General features: G+C 42.2%; 1 protein-coding gene across 2 annotated transcripts in view; it reads right to left on the reverse strand.

Annotated features, from left to right (window-relative positions):
* ACACA (acetyl-CoA carboxylase alpha) overlaps positions 1 to 25,576 on the reverse strand; it is a 932,629-nt gene that overhangs the window by 99,979 nt on the left and 807,074 nt on the right. For both annotated transcript variants that reach the window (XM_044288111.1, XM_044288112.1), the window contains exon 48: positions 23,454 to 23,550. In XM_044288111.1, coding sequence (XP_044144046.1) covers positions 23,454 to 23,550 — 97 coding nt within the window. The remainder of the gene's footprint in view (positions 1 to 23,453; positions 23,551 to 25,576) is intronic.

Consider the following 25,576-nt stretch of genomic DNA (forward strand, 5'->3'; position numbering starts at 1 on the left):
TATTGATTCTGGTTCTATCGTATTGGGAAATTCAATCTTTCAACAAACAGCTATATTCATTTAAAATAACAAAGTCTGATGAGGATGTTAGGTTTTATTTTGATAAAATTACTTTGCGTTCTCTTACAGAGGTTGAGAGGGCATTACTTTATGTCCCCATAATAATGGAGGTTCTGGAAGATACTTTAAATATATTCAAAAACAATAAGGCTCTGTGTACAGATAGGCTTCCAATAGCGATATATAGAGTATAGGGAAGTACCACTCTTGGTAGTCTTTGATCAATCTTTACAAAGAGATTCCCTTCCTACATCTATGTCAGAGGCGATGATAATTGTCTTACTGAAACCAGGGGGTCTCCTCTCACTATCGTGTAGTGGGAGATTGAGAGGTAAGATAACATGGAACTCTAGGGACTCCAAATAGTCTGTAGAAGCAGGGCAAATCGGTGCATTGATATACAGAATAACGCTGGAGCAAGGCTACGGTGGAGCTTCATAATGCTTATCTGGTCACATGTTCAGTCCAGCCACGTTAGCAGCTGGGGGTGTGTCCCTGTAAGTCTTCTACCTGTAGCACCTATTTAGAAGTGACAAGACTGTGCAGAAACACACACCCAACTGGTAACACGCAGATGGACCTGTATTGCACACAATCGTAAACATCTAGTAGAAACAATGGAGGAAAAGTACAATATAGAGTAACATTAACCCCTTCCCGACATGTGACATACTATTACACCACATGCCAGGTCTTTAAAGATAGCGCCTACTGTTTCTTACAGCAGACACTCGCAGCTAATGTCCGGCGACCAGCGTTAATGCCAATCGCTGACATTTAACCCATCAGATGACATGGTCAAACCTAACCATTGCATCTAAGTGCGCTAGAAACCGAAAGCGTGCGCTTCTGGTTATGCTTCAGCTCCCCCGTGTGGCGATCGTAGGAATAGGAGCTTGTGTCCGGCAGTCCCTTTCATAGTCTATGACAGGAGGCCACTGCACAGTCTTTCCTATGGAGCCCTTGCCTGTATTAGGGCTCCATAGGAAAGTAGTAAAATCATTATAGATACCAATGCAAGTTCATTGGAGTCTATGATAATAGCAATCGGATGAATGATTGTTATAGTTCCCTATGGGAACTAGGAACTATAAAAAAAAAAAAAAAAAGTGTACATTTTTTTACAAATAAAAATAAAATAAAAATGTATATGTGTGTGTGTGTGTGTGTATATATATATATATATATATATATATATATATATATATAGATAGATATACTGTATTTTCCTGCATATAAGACTACTTTTTAACACATGAAAATCTTTTCAAAAGTTGGGGGTCGTCTTATACACTGGTATACGGCGTGCTGAAACTTCCTAGCCGGACTGGAGAAGCTGTCCTTCTCCAGCTTTAGGGACAGGCGCACTCTAGCTGCACTGCATACCGGCCAGCTGCTCCTGAAGCAGCCCCCTCTCCCTGCTCTCAGCGGTTTTCTCATGCCGGCAGGATCACATTGCGTACTACCGCTCAGATCGTCTTGAAGACAGGGAGGGCTGGGCAGGCAGGGGGAGCAGAGTCTGTCTAGGGAGCTGATACATGTGGTGGTGAATACAGTACAGCACCAGTATCTGTACCAGTTCATACAGTACAGCACCAGTACATACAGTACAGTATACAAATGGCTAACAGTCAAGACCCCATCATGGCTCCACCAGCAAGAAGAAAGAACTATGAAGCCAGTTTCAAACTTAAAGTTGTAAACTTTGCCATGGAACATAATAACTGCACTGCTGCAAGACAATATTGAGTAACAGAAAAGATGGTTCGGGACTGGAAATCAAATGAAAAAGCATTCAAGAGTATGCCAAGGGGTAAGTGTGCATTAAGGAGAGGCACCCCACATTGGCCAGAACTCGAAAAACATGTAGCAGACATGGTGAATGAGCATTGCCAAAACAGTTATGTAGTGACACTAAATAAAGTACGTTTGTTTGCACTTCAGTGGGCCAAATCTAACCCAGAACACAGCAACAGATTTAAGGCCACTGCATCCTGGTGCACTAGATTCTTGGAAAGGCATAATATGGTACTGAGGCAAAAGACGAAAATTGCACAACAATTACCTGCAGATCTTGATGCAAAAGCAAATAGTGTTGGAAGAGGGGTAGTCTTATACAGCGAGTATAGCCCCCAACCATATATTTTAACTGGAAAAGTTAGGCGTCTTATATGCCCAGTCATCTTATGCGCCAGAAAATACGATATATAAAAGTTCAAATCACACCCCTTTCCCAAAAATGAGAATAAAAAAAAAAAAAATACCAATACATAAAAATATTAATACCATACGGAAAAAGGCGAAATTAAAAAAGGGTCAAAATGGCCGATTTGTAATTTTTGGGTCGCTTCTCCTCCCACAAAAAAATTAAATAAAAAGTGATCAAAAGGTCACACACAAGTTTTTTTTCAGCATCAAAACGCAAGGAAAAGTATACATATGTGGTATCGCTGTATTCGTACTGACCTGGAGAATGAAGATCACAAGTCACTTTTACCGCATAATGAAAGCCAAAAATAAAAATAAAAAAACGAAAACTGTCGTTAAATTGCGTTTTATTTTTTTCAAAATCCACCACCTTTGGAATTCTTTTCCCACTTACCACTACTTTCTATGCAATATTAAATGGTGGTGTTGGAAAGTACAACTTGTACCGCAAAAAAATAAGCCCTCATACGACTATGTGAATGGAAATATAAAAACATTATGGCCCTGGAAAGACGGGGAGCAAAAAAACAAAGTAAAAAAACATCCAGGTTGAAAGGGTTAAAAAGTCCGTCAGATTTATTATTATACAGGGAAGTCAAGTAATTACTAAAACAGGTATGTCTGAAGAGCTAACAGATCCTATTTAAAGAGAATCTGTCAGCAGGATGAACCCTATTATACAGGCATAATTCCTGGGAGGGTTGGCCTGATCAGTAAAATGACATCTCATTTATGTTCCATTGTTACACTATTCCTGAGTGTAAGAAATGGACAACATTTCTCATAACTTTATTATCTGTGTATGGTTTTATGTCGATGTTGTGTGATTTTATATATTTATATGACTTTCTTTATTACTGTCGGCATGATGCCATGCAGTCTGGACCTGTAGGGGAGAATACACAAACACCTTTTGGCAAGATTCAAATTTGCATCCTCCTGCTAAGGCCTCATGCACATGGCTGTTGCCCGCAATATGCGAGCACTAGCTATGTGCTCCCCCGCATCACCGATGCAGACCCATTAACTTGAATAGGTCCGCAATCTGGAGCTGCAACATGTTCTATTTTTTTACGGTGCAGACGGATCACATACCCATTCAAGTTGAATGGGTCTTGATCCATCCCGGCTGCACCATAGATGTTGCAGTGCATTGGGGAGAGCAAATTGCGTTCCCCAATGCACGGACGGGCCACACAACAGCCGTGAGCATGAAGCCTAACAAAGTAGGTTTCCTGGACAGGACACTAGAGCCTCATGGTAACGCCTGACACGACAGATGTACTGGCACGGATGCACAGCAGACATTAAGGTTCTTTTCAACTGGAGTTCCAAAAGATGAAGAAAATATAGCATAAGCGATAACTCATCTATGGTACATTTCACATATGAATTATTGTAATAATTGCATTCCCTATAATCTGGGCAAAATATTCCCCCCTGACAGCCAGAATTCCCGTGTAATGAAAATCTCTCATTCTGGGACCCCTACACCGGTCATACAGTATTTGGTACAGTATTAGAACAATCAGTCTAATTAAATATGCGCTATTAAAACATTGGGCACCGGATATTCATTAGTGTGGGCGGAAAGACATTTTATTAATATTTTATACTTGTCACCCGAGGGATAGAGGTGGAGCACGCACCCATAATGAAGTGGGCAGAGAATAAAAGGGAGACTCCTCTCAGTTCCACCCTCTGCCAAATGGTAATAAAAACGTGGGATTTGGAACCTTTCATGGACACAATTTGGGGATCCGATCAACATTGGGTTGTGTTCCAAGTTCTCCTGTCCCCGGAACCAGAACGGACTGTTATCACACAATTCGTTAAGTAGTAAGAAACTTTCTGTTTTTATCATTTTATTTCTCCAACTGTTTTGTGCACATTTATGTCTCTTGTTTTGTGGACAAGAATAGGCATTTCTACAATGAGCCGTCCGTTCCGCAAATTGCGGAAGGCACAAGGGCAGCTTCCTTTTTTGCGGATCTGCGGTCCGCAAAAAACGGAACGGTCGTGTGCATGAGGCCTTAGGCTACACTTACACGACCGTATGTATTTTGCAGTATTTTGCAGAAAATATGGGTATGTCTGGGTTCAGCTCTGAACCACAACCCCTTTAAATGTCATAGATGGTGGCAGCATGTTGGGGTGCATGAAAAGGTGTGTCGGGTGTGATCTAGGTCCAATCTGAGGCCCGTGTGTAGGGGTATGAGAGATGCATGAAATAGATCGACCCTTGGAAGTCGCCAAGGCGATAAAGACAGCATCTCCTCTTAAAATGAATCTTTATTGGTATATGCCGTGTTCCATAAAAGAAACACAACATTTCAGCTATATACTAGCCTTTTTCAAGCCATGTCAATATATACAAAACAGATACCCAAAGGGTGGTTCTATCACAGAGCAGCAGCCAATAGGCACATATGTTAATAATTAGCATACATTCATTAAGTGTGTCCATCAATAATGACAAAATTCTGATAAAAAGGCATCATCTGCACTGCTGGGGTAGGTAGATGGACTGTCTTATGCCATCTGTGTAGATTACAGCGCAGGTACTAGATTACAGGGCCAGGCGTGATGCAGGGAACAGCGGGAGGAAGAGCTCTGGTGCACCAAAGACTTAAATTATATGTTAAAAGGGTTATCCAGGTAAAGATAATGATGACCTATTCTCAGTCTGAGTCCTGGTACCTCCAACAATCCACTGTTTCAGGGAGCCACCGTGCTCACCAGAGCTCTGATGAGCACAGATCATTCCCGTCAGCTTTCCAAGTACAGCTCCGTACATGGTATAGTGGCTGTGCTTGGTATTGCAGCTCAGTTCCATTCACTTCAATGTGGCTGAGCTGCAACTAGGCCATGTGATTGATGTACAGTGACATCACATGGACTAGGAAGAGGCGGTGGTGCTTATGGTGGGGGTCCCCCACCAATACAAAAGGTAAAGGTAATTAAAATGAATAACCAGAGTCTTAGCCCTCTTGCCACAAGAAGGTTAAAAGTGCTTCGCCCACTGCCCTTTAACCCCTTAGGGACCGGGCTCATTTTCACCTTAAGGACCAGGCCATTTTTTTCAAATCTGACCAGTGTCACTTTATGTGGTGATAACTTTAAAACGCTTTGACTTATACAGGCCATTCTGAGATTTTTTTTCGTCACATATTGTACTTCATGACACTGGTAAAATGAAGTAAAAAAAATTAATCTTTATTTATAAAAAAAATACCAAATTTACCAAAATTTAGGATAAAGTTTCAATGTCACTACTTCTATAATACATAGTAATACCTCCAAAAATAGTTATTACTTTACATTCCCCATATGTCTACTTCATGTTTGGATCATTTTAGGAATGACATTTTAGTTTTTGGGGACGTTACAAGGCTTAGAAGTTTAGAAGCAAATCTTGAAATTTTTCAGAAATTTTCAAAAACCAAATATTTAGGGACCAGTTCAGGTCTGAAGTCACTTTGTGAGGCTTACATAATAGAAACCACCCAAAAATGACCCCATTTTAGAAACTACACCCTTCAAGGCATTCAAAACTGATTTTACAAATGTCGTTAACCCTTTAGGTGTTCCACAAGAGTTAATGGCAAATGGAGATAACATTTCAGAATTTAGATTTTTTGGCAAATTTTCCATTTTAATCCAATCTTTGCCCTGATTCTGTAGTTTGCAGAAACACCCCATATGTGGCCATAAACTACTGTACGGGCACATGGTAGGGCGTAGAGGGAAAGGTGCGCTGTGTGGTTTTTGGAAGGCAGATTTTGCTGGACTGGTTTATTTACACCATGTCCCATTTGAAGCCCCCCTGATGCACCCTAGAGAAAAAACTCCACAAAAGTGACCCCATCTAAGAAACTACACCCCTCAAGGTATTCAAAACTGATTTTACAAACTTTGTTAACCCTTTAGGTGTTGCACAAGAGTTATTGGCAAATGGAGATAAAATTTGAGAATTTCAATTTTTTTGCAAATTTTCCATTTTAATCAATTTTTTCCATTAACAAAGCAAGGGTTAACAGACAAACAAAATTGGAAGGCAGATTTTTATGGACTGGTTTATTTACACCATGCCCCATTTGAAGCCCCCCTGATGCACCCCTAGAGTAGAAACTCCATAAAAGTGACCCCATTTTGGAAGCTACGGGATAAGGTGGCAGTTTTGTTGGGACTAATTTTAGGGTACAAATGATTTTGGTTTATCTATATAACATGTTTGTGAGGCAAGGTTAGCAAAATGAGAAATTCTGAAATTTCATCTCCATTTGCCATAAACTGTTGAGGAACACCTAAAGGGTTAATAAAGTTTGTAAAATCAGTTTTGAATACCTTGAGGGGGTGTAGTTTCTTAGATAAGCTCGCTTTTATGGAGTTTCTACTCTAGGGGTGCATCAGGGGGGCTTCAAATGGGACATGGTGCCAAAAAAAAAGGCCATCAAAATCTGCCTTCCAGAAACCATACGGCGTTCCTTTCCTTATGCACCATGCCGTTTGGTCAGACAGCAGTTTAAAACCACATATGGGGTGTTTCTGTAAACTTCAGAACTAGGGTAATAAATATTTAAGCTTTGTTTGGCTGTTAACCCTTGCTTTGTTACTGGAAAAAAAAACAGATAAAAATGGAAAATTTGCCAATAAATTGCTGTTTTGGCACCGTTTTTATTTTATTTTATGTGACCGTGTTCATCTGAGGGGTTAGGTCATGGGGTATTTTTATAGAGTAGATTCTTACGGACGTGGCGATACCTAATATGTCAACTTTTTTTTATTTATTTTAGTTTTACAAATATTTTAGAAATGTTTTTTTGTTTTAGTGTCTCAAGTCTGAGAACCATAGTTCTTCATCCGATTGTCAGTGGCTAAATTGGGGAAGGGGAATATAAATTTAGTACTCCATGGAAGTGTGGTACTCCCCGAAGCAACCAATAATTCAGAGGCCGGATGATCAGGGCACGTGTCACACTAAGTAGTGGTGTCCTTCCGTATCCCCCTCCTGACACACTCTGCACCTTTTTTGGGTCCGTCCCTTCTTTCCACACCTGGAAAGTGTTGGCCAGGGACAATCCGGGCGCCTACAGTTCCCGAGGTACTCCGGCCTGCTTTTCCCTGGTCAGAAAAGATCAGGGCTGTGAGGAGTGCCTCATAGAACTGAAGGAATGTCCCTGTGTTGCCAGCGCTTCGGGACAGCCAATAAGAGTTGAACAAGACAATCTGCACCAAGTAGACCGCAACGTTTTTATACCATGCCCGTGTTTTGCGCATGGCATTATATGGCTTGAGGACTTGAGGGGTGAGAAGGCAGCCCGATGGGACAAACTATTAGGCGTACAGGTTCGTTTGCTCCACCATCAGATTTACAAACTGGTCACTGAAAAAAAGACTAAAATAGTCATATTCAGTGAAGCCCACTGTGGAAATCTGGATTCCTGGTTGGTCTACAAAATCAGGAATCGCAGGCTCAAAATGCTCTGACCCAGCTGTTAGGTGTTGGGAGCAATGTTTAAACAGAATCTCGATGGCCCCATTATGTGTCCTACCATTGATAGCCAGTTACCATTGCCTTCATTTGCAGTGGTATCATTAACAAGAAACCTGGACTGCTATGGACTTGAACCATATAGTCTTTAGCAACAAACCCAGGTTATTTTTGGGATCCCATGACAGTCTGGTTTGAGTATGGAGGCCTCATAGTGCGCGCTTCAATCCTACCTTTGCTGTGGAGTGACACATTGCCCCAACTGCTGGTGTTGATCTGGGTAGCCATTGCATACGACGCAGTCAGTCACCTCTAATAGTTATATGAGGGACATTATCAGCTCAGCAATATATGCAGGACATCCTGTGCCACATGTCTTTAGGTTTCCAGCTTCAGTAACCTAAGAATGTGCTGGATCTACAGGCCCATCTGCAAAACCTTAGGGCAAATGTGCCAAAGGATACCATATGGAACCTGTATGTCTCCATGTCCAACCATATATGGTGTTGTATCCAGGCTAGAGGTGGTGAAAAAAGTATTGATACAATTGGTACAATTGATACAATTCCAACAACTCCTCCTTCATGCAGTTTTTTTTTTTTTTTGTCAATAAGTGTAAATGAAGTAACATTTTACTCAACAGGAAAAGAAACATGGTTTAATAGATCCTACTGACAGATGTTGTTTAAGAAAGCCCCCATCGAGCTAAGTTGAAATGTTCCAAGGTTGAATAAACTATTATTTTCAATCTGAGCACTGACCCCATTTTTTATATATATTCATTTTTTTCATTCTTCTATATATATATATATATATATATATATATATATATATTTTATTTATTTTTTTGTGTGGCTACATTCATAATACTGTAATGTACTGCCTGTGTGAGCAGATAATTGGGTTAAGCAAAGTTATAATTCACAAGATAGGGGGAATTTCTGAATGTTAAGGGTCCGGCTGCTACAGTGAAGCAGCGATCCCATAGAAATGAATGGGGTAGCCAAGACGTGAATCGCAAAAAATCTAGCAGTGCTGGATTTTTTGCAATTCATGTGTCGTGGGTACACCAAAAATGCAAGTCGCTCACCAGCCCCATTTTTTTCTAAGGGATCACAGCCCCTGCGATCTATGGCCACAAACAGTGTCTGGCCTCTTGCACACGGAGCCTATGGCTTTTTCAGTATTTTTCGGTCCATTTTAAACGGATACGTATTTCAGTTTTTTAGTAGTGTTTCCGCTTCCGTTCAATTTTGACATTCCGTTTGGTTTCCGTTTGTGATCAGTTTTTTGCGGATGGCAACCGGAAACAGAAGCATACAATAAATGTTTAAACAGTAAGTACATAAAAAAATTGGGCTGGGCATAACATTTTCAATAGATGGTTCCGCAAAAACTGAAGGGTTACGGAAGACATACAGATGCATTCAGGTTCTTTTTGCGAAACCGTTGACTTGAATGGAGCTAAGGAACGTGATTTGCGGGCAATAATAGGACATGTTCCATCTTTGAGCGGAATGGAAATACGGAAACAGAATGCAGACAGTGTACCTTCCGTTGTTTTTGCGGACCCATTGAAGTGAATGGTTCCACATACGGACCACAAACGCAACACCAAAAAAACGGAATGGAAACGGAAGGCCTCTTTGTGTGCAAGAGGCCTTATAGTGTAATCTAAAGTGACCCTAAGGGCTCATGCACACAGTCAAATTTCACAAATAGGTATAGTCAGTGTTTAAAACGAACAACACCCAAAGTGAAAACTTTCAAGACAGTTTCTATGGGATCATCATTCCGTAACACTTGTTACTTTTATTCTCCGGGTCAGTACGATTACAACAATACCACATATGTATAGTTTTTCTTGTGTTTTAACCCCTTAACGCAAAACGTTGTGCATGTACGGCGGGGATGCATTGCCAGAATGCATTCCGCTGTACATACACGGTGGGCTGATCGGGCGGGTGCAGGTGCTGCTGGTTCCCTGTTGTATCAATCCGTTTACAGTGATGCCAGCGGACTAACCCTTTTTATGCCGCGGTCAGCGCTGACTGCGACATAGAAGCGGTTTGCGGCGGGTGAAGGAACCCATTTGTGACAAGGCAGCCTGATGGGACCTTCCTTCTACGGGTGCCCAGGAGATCCAGCCTCAGGCTGCGTCTCCTAGGCAACCTGTTAGTGTATTAGGGTCCATTCACACGTCCGCAATTTCGTTTCGCATTTTGCAGAACGGAATTGCGTACCCATTCATTTCTATGGGGCAGCACGATGTGCTGCCCAGATACGGAATTGCAGATGTAGTGTCCCACTACGTAACTGTGGGCACTACTCAAGGGTCAATTGGGTCACGTTGTTCCCCACCTCTTGTGGAACATGGTCATGGTATTTTGTATTGCATTTTAATGTATGTTGTCATGTTATCTCCTGTGTACCAGGCCTGTTAGGGGTGTAGCTCCTCCTCCTAGGCAGTAGAGGGAGCTATGGAACCCCCTAGTATATATAGTCAGGTCCAGTCCAGGGAGAGGTAGTGTGTAGTTAGAAGCCAGTGTGCACTTTAGCTAGAGTTCAGCTGAAGATCCACTTCTAACATGCCAGCTAGATAGCCCAGGTTTGTAGCTTGCACCCAGGAGAAGAGGTTGCCTCCTGAAGTACCCTGCATCTTGCCAAGTACAGAGCAGAGACAATTTTATCCAGCCAAGTAGAAAGCTAAAGGGCAGAAGGATATTTACAGCAAGAGGATTTATACCAGAGGAAGGTTTCCCTACCCAAGGATAAAGCCAGCTATAGGGCATACGGGCCTTGGAGAAAGCCAGATAGGATCTAAAGAAAGTACAGCCTGATCTGTGAGTGTATATTCCCTCTGAGATTTTGCATGTGGAACTAACTGAAGCCTGTATATAGTTGAACTGTTTCAGTAAAAAAGGAGTTCTGGTTCACTACAAGTGTGTGTACCTCAATTATTCCTACAATAAATCGGTGTGCCACCGTTAACGGCACTGGCGTGGCGAACTATAAGGGATCTCGCCACCGGCACACTAAAATCTGTGAGTGTATATTCCCTCTGAGATTTTGCATGTGAAACTAACTGAAGCCTGTATATAGTTGAACTGTTTCAGTAAAAAGGAGTTCTGGTTCACTACAAGTGTGTGTACCTCAATTATTCCTACAATAGTTCGGTGTGCCACCGTTACCGGCACTGGCGTCGCGAACTATAAGGGATCTCGCCACCGGCATACTAAACCTACAACACCCAGTGCACCTCACCTACCACAAGGCCTGGTCCCTATACCCAGAGAGTGCCCCAGACGATCCATGTGCCAGCCTCTCCATCACTGCTGTACACCTGCCCAGGGTATATTAAAAACTGTGAGTACCGTTATAGGTTCATTCTCGCCCTGTACACTTATATCTGTAACTTGTATGTACAAGCTTGATTCTATGATTTTTACTCATGGATATTTGTGATCATCTAGTAAAAACAATAAAAATTGTTAATATAAAAAAAAAATATAAAAAACAAACAAAAAAAAACTGTGAGTACCAATAGCAACCCTCGGTCTGTTAACTGTCCCCTGTGACCTCACAATCGCTTACCCTACGTGACTGGCGTACTGCACAGACCCACGCTTCCGGGTCCGCAATTCCGTTCCTGAAAAAAATAGAACATGACCTATTGCGAACAAGAATAGGCATGAGCAATTGCGAACAAGAATAGGCATATTCTATTAGTGCCGGCAATGTGCTGTCCGCAAAATGCGGAAAGCACATTGCCGCTGTCCGTGTTTTGCGGATCCGTGTGTGAATGGACCCTTACTCTGTGTAATACACTAACAGGCAATGCATTACAATACAAATGTATTGTAATGCATTGCAGAGGGGATCAGACCCCCAAAAGTTGAAGTCCCACAGTGGGACAGAAAGTTTAAAAATAAATAAATAAATAAATAAAAATGTTTTCAATAAAAAAAAGTTTCAAGTAAAAAAAATAAAAAAAGCCCCTTTCCCCTGATTTTATAATAAAAAAATAAAATAAAAAACAAACATATTACGTATCGTCGCATCCGTAACAACGGCTCTATAAATATATCACATGATCCACCCCATCCAATAGACACCATAAAACTTTCTAATTAAAAATGGTGTAAAAAAATATTTATTTTTTTTGTCACCTTACATTACTAGAAGTACAACAGCAAGCGATAAAAATGCGTATGCCCTATAAATTTGTACCAATCTAACCTTCACATCATCATGCAAAAAATGAGCCCGTACATAGGACAATCGCCCAAAAAATAAAAAAGCTATGGCTTTCAGACTATGGAGACATTAAAACATGATTTTTTTTTGTTTCAAAAATGCTTTTATTGTGTTAAAGGGGTTGTTCGGGTTCAGAGTTGAACCCAGATATACCTCCATTTTCACCCGGGCAGCCCCCCTGACATGAGCATCGGAGAAGTTCACGCTCCGATGTTCTCCTTTGCCCTGCGCTAAATCGTGCAGGGCAAAGGCATTTTTTGGAGATCCGGTGGCGTGTAGGGCTCTCCATGGGGCTGCCATCAGGATGTCACCGGCACTGATGGGCGGTTTCCGCCCGGCAGTGTGTTATTTAAAACAAAAGAGGCCGTGCCCTGCGCGATTTAGCGCAGGGCAAGGGAGCACATTGGAGCATGAGATACTCTGATGCCAACATCAGAGACAACCCAGACAACACCTTTAAATGCAAAAAAAAAAAAGTATACAAATTAGGTATCACTGCGTCTGTAACAACCTGCTCTAAAAAAAAATACTGCATGACCTAACCCCTCAGGTTTTGTTTTTTTTTTAAAGTGTCAAAAGTATAAATTACTCTTACCGGTAATTGGATTTTCCAATAACCTCCACAATGGCACTGACAGGAGGGTGTCCCCACCCCCAGGACAGGAAACAACGTAGGAGCAACAATTCAAAAGGCCTCCTCCCCCTTACCTCACCAGTCAGTAAGAGAGTACTCGGAGAAGATGCAAAAAGAAAATTGTATTAAATATCAAATTACATTTTTGACATCATAAGAAGCATAATACTTGCAGAAATAAAAAAAACATACATTTCAATCTGGGAGGGAAAAACTCAGTACCGTTGTGGAAGTTATTGAAAAATCCAATTACCGGTAAGAGCAATTTATACTTTTCCCCGGCACCTCCACAACGGCACTGACAGGAGGATTAGTAGAGTAATCTACTAGGGCGGGACAACAGCAGCAAGAACTCTACGCCCAAAGGATAAGTCCAGATTCTTTTGGACATCTAGTTTATAGTGCTTGTAGAAAGTCATGGGACTCGCCCAGGTGGCCGCTTTACAAATCTGGTCTAAAGAGGCCGAGGCTGATTCTGCCCAGGAGGATGAAACTGCCCTAGTGGAGTGGGCTCTTATTCCTACAGGAGTTAACAGGTCTTTCTTGATGTAAGAAGTGGAGATGACATCCTGAATCCACCTGGCTATGGTGGACTTGCTGGCAGTTCTTCCTTTATTGACCCACTGGCGTTGAAAGAAAAGTTGGTCTGATAGTCTAAACGTCTCTGTGGCTTTTAGATAGGCCAACACAGATCTTCCTACATCCAGGTTCTGAAATGTCTTCTCTTTTTCAGAGGAAGGATGTGGCCAAAAGGATGGCAGCGATATTTCTTGACCACAATGGAAGCAGGAGAAAGAAATGAGGGACAGTGCCTTAGAATTATACGATCGTCTAGAATAGACAAATAGGGCATCTTACAGGAGAAGGCCTGCATCTCCCCAACTCTTCTGGCGGTGGTTATTGCCACTAAGAATACAGTCTTTTAAGTTAATAGTTTTAGAGAGATTTCATCCACCGGTTCAAATGGAGGCTCCATTAAAACCGAAAGGACCAGACTCAAATCCCAAGGTGGCAACATGGAACGAACAGTCGGAACTTTTCTGCTAGCCCCCTTGATAAATCGTTTAACAAGAGGGGAATCAGCTAGTCTTAAATCCAGAAAGGCGCAGATATCTGAACCTTTAGTTTGGAAGGACGAAGACCTTTGTTTAGACCTGCTTGCAGGAACTCTAGAATTTGAGGGATGTCAGGATAGAGATAATTTTTTGAAAAGGTCTGAAAGGCTTTCCAGGTCCTTAGGTATACTTTCAAGGTGATTGGTTTGCGGCTCAGCATGAGAGCAGTAATCACCTCATCTGATAGACCTTTAGTGCTGACCGTTCGATTTCCAGGACGTCAGGTTCAGTTGTTTTAAGTTTGGATGCCACATGGGACCCTGATGAAGAAGGTCTGTGGTAATGTCCAGTAAATTCCCTCGGACAGTTTCAGCAGTAGAGGAAACCAAGCCCTCCTTGGCCAGTAAGGTGTGATGAGGATCACACAAGCTCGTTCTTCCTCTATTTTCATCAGTGTTCTTGGTATTAGGCTGAAGGGGGGGAAGGCATACAACAGAGTGCTCAGCCAAGGTTGGGCTAGGGCATCTAACCAAAGCGGATGGCCCTGCCCAGAGAGGAAGCAGAACTTTTTGGTTTGTTTGCTTTCCCTTGTGGCAAATAAGTCTATTTCCGGGCAGCCCCATTTTTCGCAGATCTTTTTGAATACTCGGGGACCATTCTCCTTCTTTGACTGTTGTCCGGCTCAAAAAAAAAAAAAAAATCGGCCATGGGATTTTGATCTTCTTTTACATGAACCGCCGAAAGGGACCATAGGTTTCTTTCGGCCCAGAAAAAAATGTCGCGAGCTACCGCTGCTAAAGAGCGACTTTTTGTCCCCTCTTGCCTGTTGAGGTAGGCGACCGCTGTAGTATTGTCGGACAATACTTTTACGTGCTTTGAGCAAGAGAGCGTGTGAAGAGACGTAATGACCTTGAAGATGGCCATGAGCTCTTTTACATTTGATGAGGCATCTATCATATCTGGGCCCCATTCGCCCTGTATGTACCTTCGGTTCGCATGGCCTCCCCAACCTGAACCACTGGCGTCTGTGGTAATCAGCATCATGTCCTTCTGTCTCCAATAGACCCCCGTGTCTAGGTGTTTCTGTACTTGCCACCACCTTGTTTTTACTGCACTCAGGATGTAAACCTTCTTCTCCAGGGCAGAGATTGTACTGTTCCATGAGGAAAGGAGAAAGGACTAGATTACCCGAGAATGGATCTGAGCCCATCTGACGGATGGGATAGTAGAGGTGAAAAGGCCCAGGATCATCATTATGTTCCTGAGGGTGGCCGTCCTCTGGGAGCAGAATCTGGAGACTTCCAGCATTATCTTCTCCTTCTTGTCTGCCGGTAAAAAAGACATCAGAAGATGAGAGTCCAGAAGAACCCCGAGAAAGATTTTCCTTCTTTCTGGGGACAGATCCGACTTCTTGACATTTATGATCCACCCTAGCGTGGTGAAGCAGTCCTGGACCCGGGAGATATGGAGTTTGATAATCATCCAGATAAGGTATTATTAATATCTTTTGGAGATGTAGGTATTTTATGACGTCTGACATGACTTTGAAAAATACTATTGGAGCTGAGGCAAGCCCGAACGGAAGCGCCTTGAATTGGAAATTGCGCAATTCGTCTCCTATAAAGACTGCAATTCTTAGATATTTTTGATGGGGTGGATATATTGGGACATAGTAATAGTAAGCATCTTGTAAATCTAATGTAGCCATCAGACAGTCTTGAGGAAGGAGGTTTATTGTTGATTTTATGGTTTCGATTTTGAATCTTTTGTAAATGATTGATCTGTTTAGGGATTTTAGGTTTATTAGTCGAAAGGACTTATTTGGCACCCACAGGGAGGTATAGATGTTTTCCCAGGCTGGAAAAAAGGCCCTTAATCTTCCCCCTACCGGATATCTGGCGTCATTGGGAGGAGCGAGAAGTACTCTTGGGGTTAAGTAGGAAACCCCTACCTTTGAAAGGTTGCCATTTCCTGGAACCTTCTTTCTTCTTAGGGTCCGATCTGGTCTTTCTTTGACTCTGAAAGGACCACCTTTGATGGTAGTATGTATTATCTAGAGCAGTGTTTCCCAACCAGTGTGCCTCCAGCTGTTGCAAAACTACAACTCCCAGCATGCCTGGACAGCCTTTGGCTGTGCGGGCATGCTGGGAGTTGTAGTTTTGCAACAGCTGGAGGCACACTGGTTGGGAAACACTGATCTAGAGGGAACCCCTTCTTTTTATCAGATGCCTCCTCAAGGATGTCGTCTAACCCCAACCCGAACAGTCTGTCTCCCTCACAGGGGATGGAACACAGTCGCCTCTTACAGCCTGCGTCTCCCGACCATGAGCGAAGCCAGACTGTCCTCCTAGCCGCATTGGAGAGTGCGGCAGACCTGGCGAGAGTCCGACGAGGTCTGCCGAGGCATCTGCTAAAAAGTTTGATGCTTTCTTAAGCATGGGAAGGGACGCCAGAATTTCTTCTCTAGGGGTACCTGCTGCAATGTGTTCTTCTAACTGATCTAGCCAGACCGAGAGGGTTCTGGCTGTACAGGTAAAGGCAATGCTAGGGCGTAACATTGGCGTATTTGTTTCCCAGGATTCTTTTAACCGCTACAGGACTGCCGTACGCAGGATTGCGTCCTGCCGGCGGCCCTGCTCTTCTGGGTGGACGCATATACGCCGAGATTTCCCTGTGAACGCGCGCACACAGGCGCGCGCGCTCACAGGAACGGAAGGTAAGCGAGTGGATCTCCAGCCTGCCAGCGGCGATTTTTTTAACCCCTAACAGGTATATTAGACGCTGTTTTGATAACAGCGTCTAATATACCTGCTACCTGGTCCTCTGGTGGTCCCTTTTGTTTGGATCCACCACCAGAGGACTCAGGCAGCTCAGTAAAGTAGCACCAAACACCACTACACTACACCCACCCCTGTCACTTATTAACCCTTTATGAACCACTGATCACCCACCCCAAAACGCATACGGACGTATGAATGGAGCCTTACAAGGGGGTGATCAATGACAAGGGGGTGATCACCCATATAGACTTCCTGATCACTTCCCTGTCATTGATCACCCCCCTGTAAGGCTCCATTCAGACGTCCGTATGATTTTTACGGATCCATAGATACATGGATCGGATTCGCAAAACACATACGGACGTCTGAATGGAGCCTTACAGGGGGGTGATCAATGACAAGGGGGTGATCACGCATATAGACTTCCTGATCACTTCCCTGTCATTGATCACCCCCCTGTAAGGCTCCATTCAGACGTCCGTATGATTTTTACGGATCCACGGATACATGGATCGGATCCGCAAAATGCATACGGACGTCTGAATGGAGCCTTACAGGGGGGTGATCAATGACAAGGGGGTGATCACGCATATAGACTTCCTGATCACTTCCCTGTCATTGATCACCCCCGTCATTGATCACCCCCCTGTAAGGCTCCATTCAGACGTCCGTATGATTTTTACGGATCCATGGATCCATGGATACATGGATCGGATCCGCAAAACACATACGGACGTCTGAATGGAGCCTTACAGGGGGGTGATCAATGACAGGGGGGTGATCACCTCATATACACTCCCTGATCACCCCCTGTCATTGATCACCCCCCTGTAAGGCTCCATTCAGACTTCCGTATGTTTTTTGCGGATCCGATCCATGTATCCATGGATCCATAAAAATCATACGGACGTCTCAGGAGAAGTTGGGGAATGTGTTTTGAGGTGTCATTTTACATATACCCATGCTGGGTGAGATAAATATCTTGGTCAAATGCCAACTTTGTATAAAAAAATGGGAAAAGTTGTCTTTTGCCAAGATATTTCTCTCACCCAGCATGGGTATATGTAAAATGACACCCCAAAACACATTCTCTCTCCACATTATACATTCCCCAACTTCTCCCGAGTACGGCGATACCAGATGTGTGACACTTTTTTGCAGCCTAGGTGGGCAAAGGGACCCACATTCCAAAGTGCACCTTTCGGATTTCACCGGTCATTTTTTTACAGATTTTTATTGTAAACTTCTTCTCACACATCTGGGCCCCTAGAATGCCAGGGCAGTATAACTACCCCACAAGTGACCCCATTTTGGAAAGAAGACACCCCAAGGTATTTTGTGATGGGCATAGTGAGTTCATGGAAGTTTTTATTTTTTGTCACAAGTTAGTGGAATATGAGACTTTGTAAGAAAAAAAATAACAATAAATCATCATTTTCCGCTAACTTGTGACTGTGACAAAAAATAAAAACTTCCATGAACTCACTATGCCCATCACAAAATACCTTGGGGTGTCTTCTTTCCGAAATGGGGTCACTTGTGGGGTAGTTATACTGCCCTGGCATTCTAGGGGCCCAGATGTGTGAGAAGAAGTTTGCAATCAAAATCTGTAAAAAATGACCGGTGAAATCCGAAAGGTGCACTTTGGAATGTGGGTCCCTTTGCCCACCTAGGCTGCAAAAAAGTGTCACACATCTGGTATCGCCGTACTCGGGAGAAGTTGGGGAATGTGTTTTGGGGTGTCATTTTACATATACCCATGCTGGGTGAGAGAAATATCTCGGCAAAAGACAACTTTTCCCATTTTTTTTATACAAAGTTGGCATTTGACCAAGATATTTATCTCACCCAGCATGGGTATATGTAAAATGACACCCCAAAACACATTCCCCAACTTCTCCTGAGTACGGCGATACCACATATGTGACACTTTTTTGCAGCCTAGGTGGGCAAAGGGGCCCACATTCCAAAGAGCACCTTTCGGATTTCACAGGCCATTTTTTTACAGATTTTGATTGCAAACTACTTTGCATGCATTTGGGCCCCTAGAATGCCAGGGCAGTATAACTACCCCACAAGTGACCCCATTTTGGAAAGAAGACACCCCAAGGTATTTTGTGATGGGCATAGTGAGTTCATGGAAGTTTTTATTTTTTGTCACAAGTTAGTGGAATATGAGACTTTGTAAGAAAAAAATAAAATAAAAAAATCATCATTTTCCGCTAACTTGTGACAAAAAATAAAAAGTTCTATGAACTCACTATGCCCATCAGTGAATACCTTAGGGTGTCTACTTTCCGAAATGGGGTCATTTGTGGGGTGTTTGTACTGTCTGGGCATTGTATAACCTCAGGAAACATGACAGGTGCTCAGAAAGTCAGAGCTGCTTCAAAAAGCGGAAATTCACATTTTTGTACCATAGTTTGTAAATGCTATAACATTTACCCAAACCATTTTTTTTTTACCCAAACATTTTTTTTTATCAAAGACATGTAGAACAATAAATTTAGCGAAAAATGTATATATGGATGTCGTTTTTTTTGCAAAATTTTACAACTCAAAGTGAAAAATGTCATTTTTTTGGAAAAAAATCGTTAAATTTTGATTAATAACAAAAAAAGTAAAAATGTCAGCAGCAATGAAATACCACCAAATGAAAGCTCTATTACTGAGAAGAAAAGGAGGTAAAATTCATTTGGGTGGTAAGTTGCATGACCGAGCAATAAACGGTGAAAGTAGTGTAGTGCAGAAGTGTAAAGAGTGGCCTGGTCATTAAGGGGGTTTCAGCTAGCGGGGTTGAAGTGGTTAACATGCTCTCTGATTTCTTATCCAATGGGATCCCTCAAAAGTCCCATGTTGTCAAACGGGAGGGAAGATTTTTTTTGAAAAACGGGTTCTTTTTTCAGGGTCTTTCCATTCTCTCGATATCAAAGCTTTATTATTATTATGGATCAGAAAAATCCTTCTACGTTTTTCTCCCAGCCCCTGAAACATGTGATCCTGTATGGAGTGGACCTCTTTAACATCCTCAATATGCATGGTCGCACAGATAGATTTTAATAGACCATCAGTCTCTCCTGGAAGGAATAGGGGTCTGCCAGAGCCGTGCATCCGAAGAGGCTGATTCAGAGTCAGAAGCTAATTCTCCCTCATCAACTTCAAGGGGAACATCAGAGGTGTGGGATCTCTGTTAGGTAGATGGTTGTGGTGACTGAGAAGCTATTTTTAAATCAACAGCGGAATTAACTTCTTCCTTTATAATTGCTCTCATAGAGATGGTGATACTTCAGACACTATCTTTTCTGTGCACCTTTGACATAAAGCTTTCTTGCTCTTTGAAGCAAAGGACTTTTTACAAATGGCGCATTTTCTGCGACCCGCTTCGCTGGCTGGCTTGTGAATCATGGTCTCAATGCCCTAAAGGGAGACATAGGAGTAATAAGACCATGACACACCATAATATAACCAGGGCCACCACCTCACCAGATGTGACCATAAGTACCCATATAAAGGTGAATGTTCTAAAACATCTGTGCACAAATAAAAAGTTTTCTTCTCCCATAAGAGAGGAGGCTTACCGGGCTATGGGAAGAGGCAGAATCACCAGGCTTCCTGGCGGTATCATCTCCAGAGGCAGGCATGCTGAATCGCTAGATGAGTGAGAGCTGGATGGCGGGCTGCAGTCACAAACGCCGGCATCTCAGCTCCTCACCTTTAAGCTGGAAGTGCAGCTCAAAATCTTGCAAGATTCTCTTGCCCAAGGAGAATCTCGCCTGGTGATCTGAAATCCTGCGCAATGATTTGTGGAGCCCGAGGATGCCTGCCAGCAGGACTTACTCCAGAGACGGGAAAGGGCAGCACACGAGACCCCGGGGGACCCGTCTCCTGTACCAGCCCTCCGAACACGTGGGGAAACGATCCAGGCTGGGCGAAATAGATCGTCCTGGCACTGCAGGAACTCTCCTACGACCCGAGGACAGGAAACAACGACTGGTGAGGTAAGGGGGAGGAGGCCCTTTGAATTGTTGCTCCTACGTTGTTTCCTGTCCTGGGGGCGGGGACACCCTCCTGTCATTGCCGTTGTGGAGGTGGCAGGGAAAAAAGGGATTTTTTTTTGTCACCTTATATCACAAGTGATCAAAAAGTCATACGCACCCCAAAATTTTACCAATCAAACCGTTATCTCATACTGAAAAAAATGAGCCTCTACCTATAACAGTCGCCCCAAAAAATATAAAAAACTATGACTTTAAAAATATGGAGACACTAAAAAATCTTTTTTTTCAAAAATGCCTTATTATGTAAAACGGAATCAAACAACCCAAAAAAAAAGAGTCATATTTGGTATTGTCACATATGTAACAACCTGCCCTATAAAAATAGGTCATGATCTAACCTGTCAGGTGAACGTTGTAAATAACAAAAAATATTTTAAAAAAAGTGTCAAAACAGCAATTTTTGGGTTACCTTGCCTCACAAAAAGTGTAATATAGAGCAACCAAAAATCATTTGTACCCTAAAATAGTACCAATAAAACTGGGGATGGTCAGGGGGTCTTCAAAAGTGACATGGCAAGTTAAAATTATCCCAGTGAGGTGGATCGGAGGGGGTGAGGTGGATGGGGGCTTCAAATGGGACATGGTGTCAAAAAAAAAAGAGTCAATCAAAATCTGCCTTCCAAAAACCATATGGTTTTCTTTTCCTTCTGCGCTCTGCCGTGTGGCCATACAGCAATTTTTTACCACATATGGGGTGTTTCTGTAAACTACAGAATCAGGGCAATAAATATTGAGTTTTGTTTGGCTGTTAACCTTTGCTTTGTTAGCAGAAAAAAAAATTATTAAAATGGAAAATCTGCCCAAAAAGTGAAATTCTGAAATTTCATCTCCATTTTCCATTAATTCTCGTGGAACACCTAAAGGGTTAACAACGTTTGTAAAAATCAGTTTTTAATACCTTGAGGGGTGTAGTTTCTAAAATGGGGTCATTTTGGGGTGATTTATATTATGTAAGCCTCACAAAGTGACTTCAGACCTGAACTGGTCCTTAAAAAGTGGGTTTTGGAAATTTTCAAAAAAATTTCAAGATTTGCTTCTAAGCCTTCTAACATCCCCAAAAAATAAAATGGCATTCACGAAATGATCCAGACATGAAGTAGACATGGGAAATGTAAAGTAATAACTATTATATGAGGTATCACTATCTGTTTTAAAAGTAGAGAAATTTAGAAAGTTGCAAATTTTTCCATTTTTTGGTAAATTTGGTATTTTTTTTATAAATAAAAATTAAATATTTTGATTCAAATTTACCAATGTCATAAAGTACAATATGTGATGATAAAACAATCTTGGAATGGCTTGGATAAGTAAAAGCATTTTAAAGTTATCACCACATAAAGTGACATGTCAGATTTGCAAAAATCATTCTGGTCTTTAAGGTGAAAAATTACCTGGTCCTTAAGGGGTTAATACAAAAAAAACTAAAGACTTTTTGATCATCTTTTTATTCAATTTTCTTTAGCGGGACATGGCGCGACCCAAAAAACGTTGAATCTGCCATTTCCTTTTTTTTTTCTCGGTTTTGACGTATGCTGTATGGGATAAATATTTTATGGGTGTTTTTGCATGCGGCATAATGTTATTTTTAAAAAAATCATTTATGTATTTTTATTTTTGAAAAGGTGGCAATTTTAATATTTTAATTTTGAAAAACGTTTTTTTTTTTTCATAATTCCCCAATGACGCTGCTGCACACTATATCCAGCTTCCCTGATCTTCGCCAGCGGGAGCCGGAGCACGGCCAGGAGCATACGATCCTGGTCTTTAACCTCTCAGATGTCGTGGTCACATTTGACCATGGCATCTGAGGGGTTAGGCTACTTTCACATCTGCACTTTCCCTTTCTGCTATTGAGATCCATCATAGGATCTCAATAGCGGGGGAAAATGCTTCCGTTTTGTCCCCATTCATTGTCAGTGGGGACAAAACTGAACAAAACTAAATGCACCAGAATGCATTCCGTTCCGTTTGGATGCGTCCCCATTGCAGACAGAATAACGCTGCAAGTCCATGTAAGTCAATGGAGATGGATCCATTTTCTCGGGCACAACAGAAAACGGATCCGTTCCCCATTGACTTTCAATGGTGTTCCTGACAGATCCGTCATGGCTATTTTAAAGATAATACAACCGGATCTGTTCATAACGGATGCAGACGGTTGTATTATCAAGACATAAGCGTTTTTGCTGATCCATGACGGATCCAGCAAAAACGCTGATATGAAAGTAGCCTTAAATGTATGCGATTGATCGCATACATTAGTCCCAGTTACCTTATGTTTAAAAGAGCAAGTACTCACAACAATGGGGGGGGGGGGTTTGCGAGCTGAGCAGGCACCATTTTTATATCCCCCCCAACACTAATGTAAATGTATGTGGGGTGGTCTGGAAGGGGTTAAATCAATGAGTTTATGTGCATGGATATATTTCTCACGCAAGAATGTTCTGCATGAAAAAAATGAAGCAAGTTCTCTCTGCATTTTTCACACAAGAATGACCCAACATCAAATAATGAGTATGTGTATGTATAAAAAAGCATAAACAAATGCAGGGCACTAGTTATGTTTTTCTGCTTTTAACGCAGGACGTGCCAATTCAAGTGAATGGGTCAGTGAAAAAACACTTTTCACTAATGGTTACTAGGAGCTGCTGTGTGTTATTCTTCATATTTTTTATTCAATTGCATGAAAAAGCATTACATAATGACAGAACATACTGGAGCAAATGGAAGCAAAACTGAGGGAAAACTGACTTTTTCACTGACAGAACTGTGAATTTAATATGTAAAAGTGTGTTCCAAACGGATTTGTTGCACACTTATGAATGGAGCTGTCAAATAGCATTCACATGCAGTAAAAACAATCCCATTAAGATGCAGGGATAAGTGGCAACACAATTGTAAACTAACCTTTGCGTCTGAGTCAAGATTAGCAGGATCAGCAGGTATGCTTAATTCCACAGTCCTTGTTTCTACTGCAACAACTCCTACAGGTATGCCTCCCAGTCTATATTGTGGGGAAAAAAAATCACAGGATTAGAGTAGAAACCGCTACACCAACGCCCTACGCTCACAAGAACTGGGGTTCTGTGTTCTCGCTTTTGAATGGAGTGGAGGTTGAGAATCCACATTATGGCTCCTTTTATCTGAATAAGGCTAGTTTCACACTAGCGAGATGTCGTACTTTTATTCCGGCCGCCTTTTGGCATGTTTTTATTCCGGCCTGTCCCCATTATAGTCAATGGGTCTGGAGCGGTAGTTCGGGGGCACCCATGCACTAGTGGCAGCACAGATCCGACAGGCTGTTCACCTGCCGGAACAGCCTGGCGGAGTTCCTTGCCGCTGGTGTGAAACTAGCCTAAGGGCTCATGCACACAAACGTATTTTCTTTCCGTGTCCATTCCTTTTTTTTGCGGACCGTATGTGGAACCATTTATTTCAATGGGTCCGCAAAAAAAACAGAAGTTACTCTGTGTGCATTCCGTTTCCGTAATTCCATTCCACAAAAGAATGGAACTTGTCCTATTATTGTCCGCATTAAGGACAAGGATAGTACATTTTTTTAATTAGGGGCCAGCTTTTGCGTTCTGCAAAATACGGAATGCACACAGACATCATACATATTTTTAGTGGATCGCAAAATACATACAGTCGTGTGCATGAGCCCTAAGACTGGTGCTGAGATAGCTGAGCCCTGTTTTGGGATACCTCCAGCAGTCCCATAGAGATGACTGGAGCCTCAGAGTGCATGCTAGATAACTGCTCCATACATACCAGTGTCATGGCACTAGTATTCAAAAGATCAGTGGAATCTCAGATCAGACTACCGTGGACAAGCTGTAACTTTAAATTTTGAGACAAGCTCTTTCCTTTTGGATCGAATACAAGCTTGGGACAAGGTTATGGGACCAGATTCTTTGTGTTTTCAGTATTGGTTATTCTTGGCTACTTATACATTGGCTTAGGGACTTGGAGAAATTCATAACCATTTTGTGTATTTGTACATATACACAAACACACTGCTATTCAAACACAACCAATGTTTGCATACACAATGCTGTATACAGCAAATCATCTAAGTGGCAGCAACACCGCAATGCTGCTTCAATTTTCTGCACCCCATTTGTATTCCTTTTCACTTTACACAAAGCCATTTTCTTCTTACAGTTATTTCCATGCCTACCTCTCAGATGGAGCAACCAGACTATTTTGATTGCTCCGCTGAGAAGGGAATGCGAGACAGGGAATGATAGAGAAATAAAAAGTGACTTCATATTTCCTTGTGCACAGACCATACATTTAGGAAAGATAATGCTCACATAGTGATGTATGCATAGAGTGTAAAACACCAGTGGCTCATGAGAAGCAGAGGCTGCGAAGTGAAATAATTCCCTCATGCACTCTTTTTGAGTAATAGTCTATTTATTCTTCCTCTAAAGTTTCATTTTTATTGGACTCTTTTTCTATTTAAATGTTAGTAATGAATTTAATGGAAATTAATGGTTTGAGGGATGTGATGACTGTATATACCTTTATCATTTTTTAATCTAGGTCTCAGCATAGACCTCTGAAGTTGCAAATTTAGCAAGCGGAGACTAGGGCAGAAAGCGATTACAGAGCCTAACATACAGTAATACACAGAAATGCAACATACGTATCCTTACCTGAAGCTGCAGAACATTTACTAAAATCACACAGCTTGCAAAGTAATACAGATTAGCCAGAACAGCCACGTTAAAGGGGTTGTGTCTTGTGGACACATCACCAATAAAGCCAGCTGTTGGCTGAAGAGGACCAAGTGACTATGCCCATGCTGGGGAGGTAGAAAACAAACCCCAGACCAGAGGACGGAGACGTGGAAGCCAGCGCAGAGGACCAGAGCAGTGAGGAACAGATAACCATTAGCCTTTCAGTAGCGGAGGCTAGTTGTTGGCACTTGTTAGAAATGTAATTATTCCTGTACAACCCTTTTAGTACCGAGCCACTTTTCACCTCGAGTCCCAGTCCCAGGTGGTAATAACTCTGGAACACTT

The sequence above is a fragment of the Bufo gargarizans genome, chromosome 3 (assembly GCF_014858855.1).
Source record: "Bufo gargarizans isolate SCDJY-AF-19 chromosome 3, ASM1485885v1, whole genome shotgun sequence".
Classification (NCBI taxonomy): domain Eukaryota; kingdom Metazoa; phylum Chordata; class Amphibia; order Anura; family Bufonidae; genus Bufo; species Bufo gargarizans.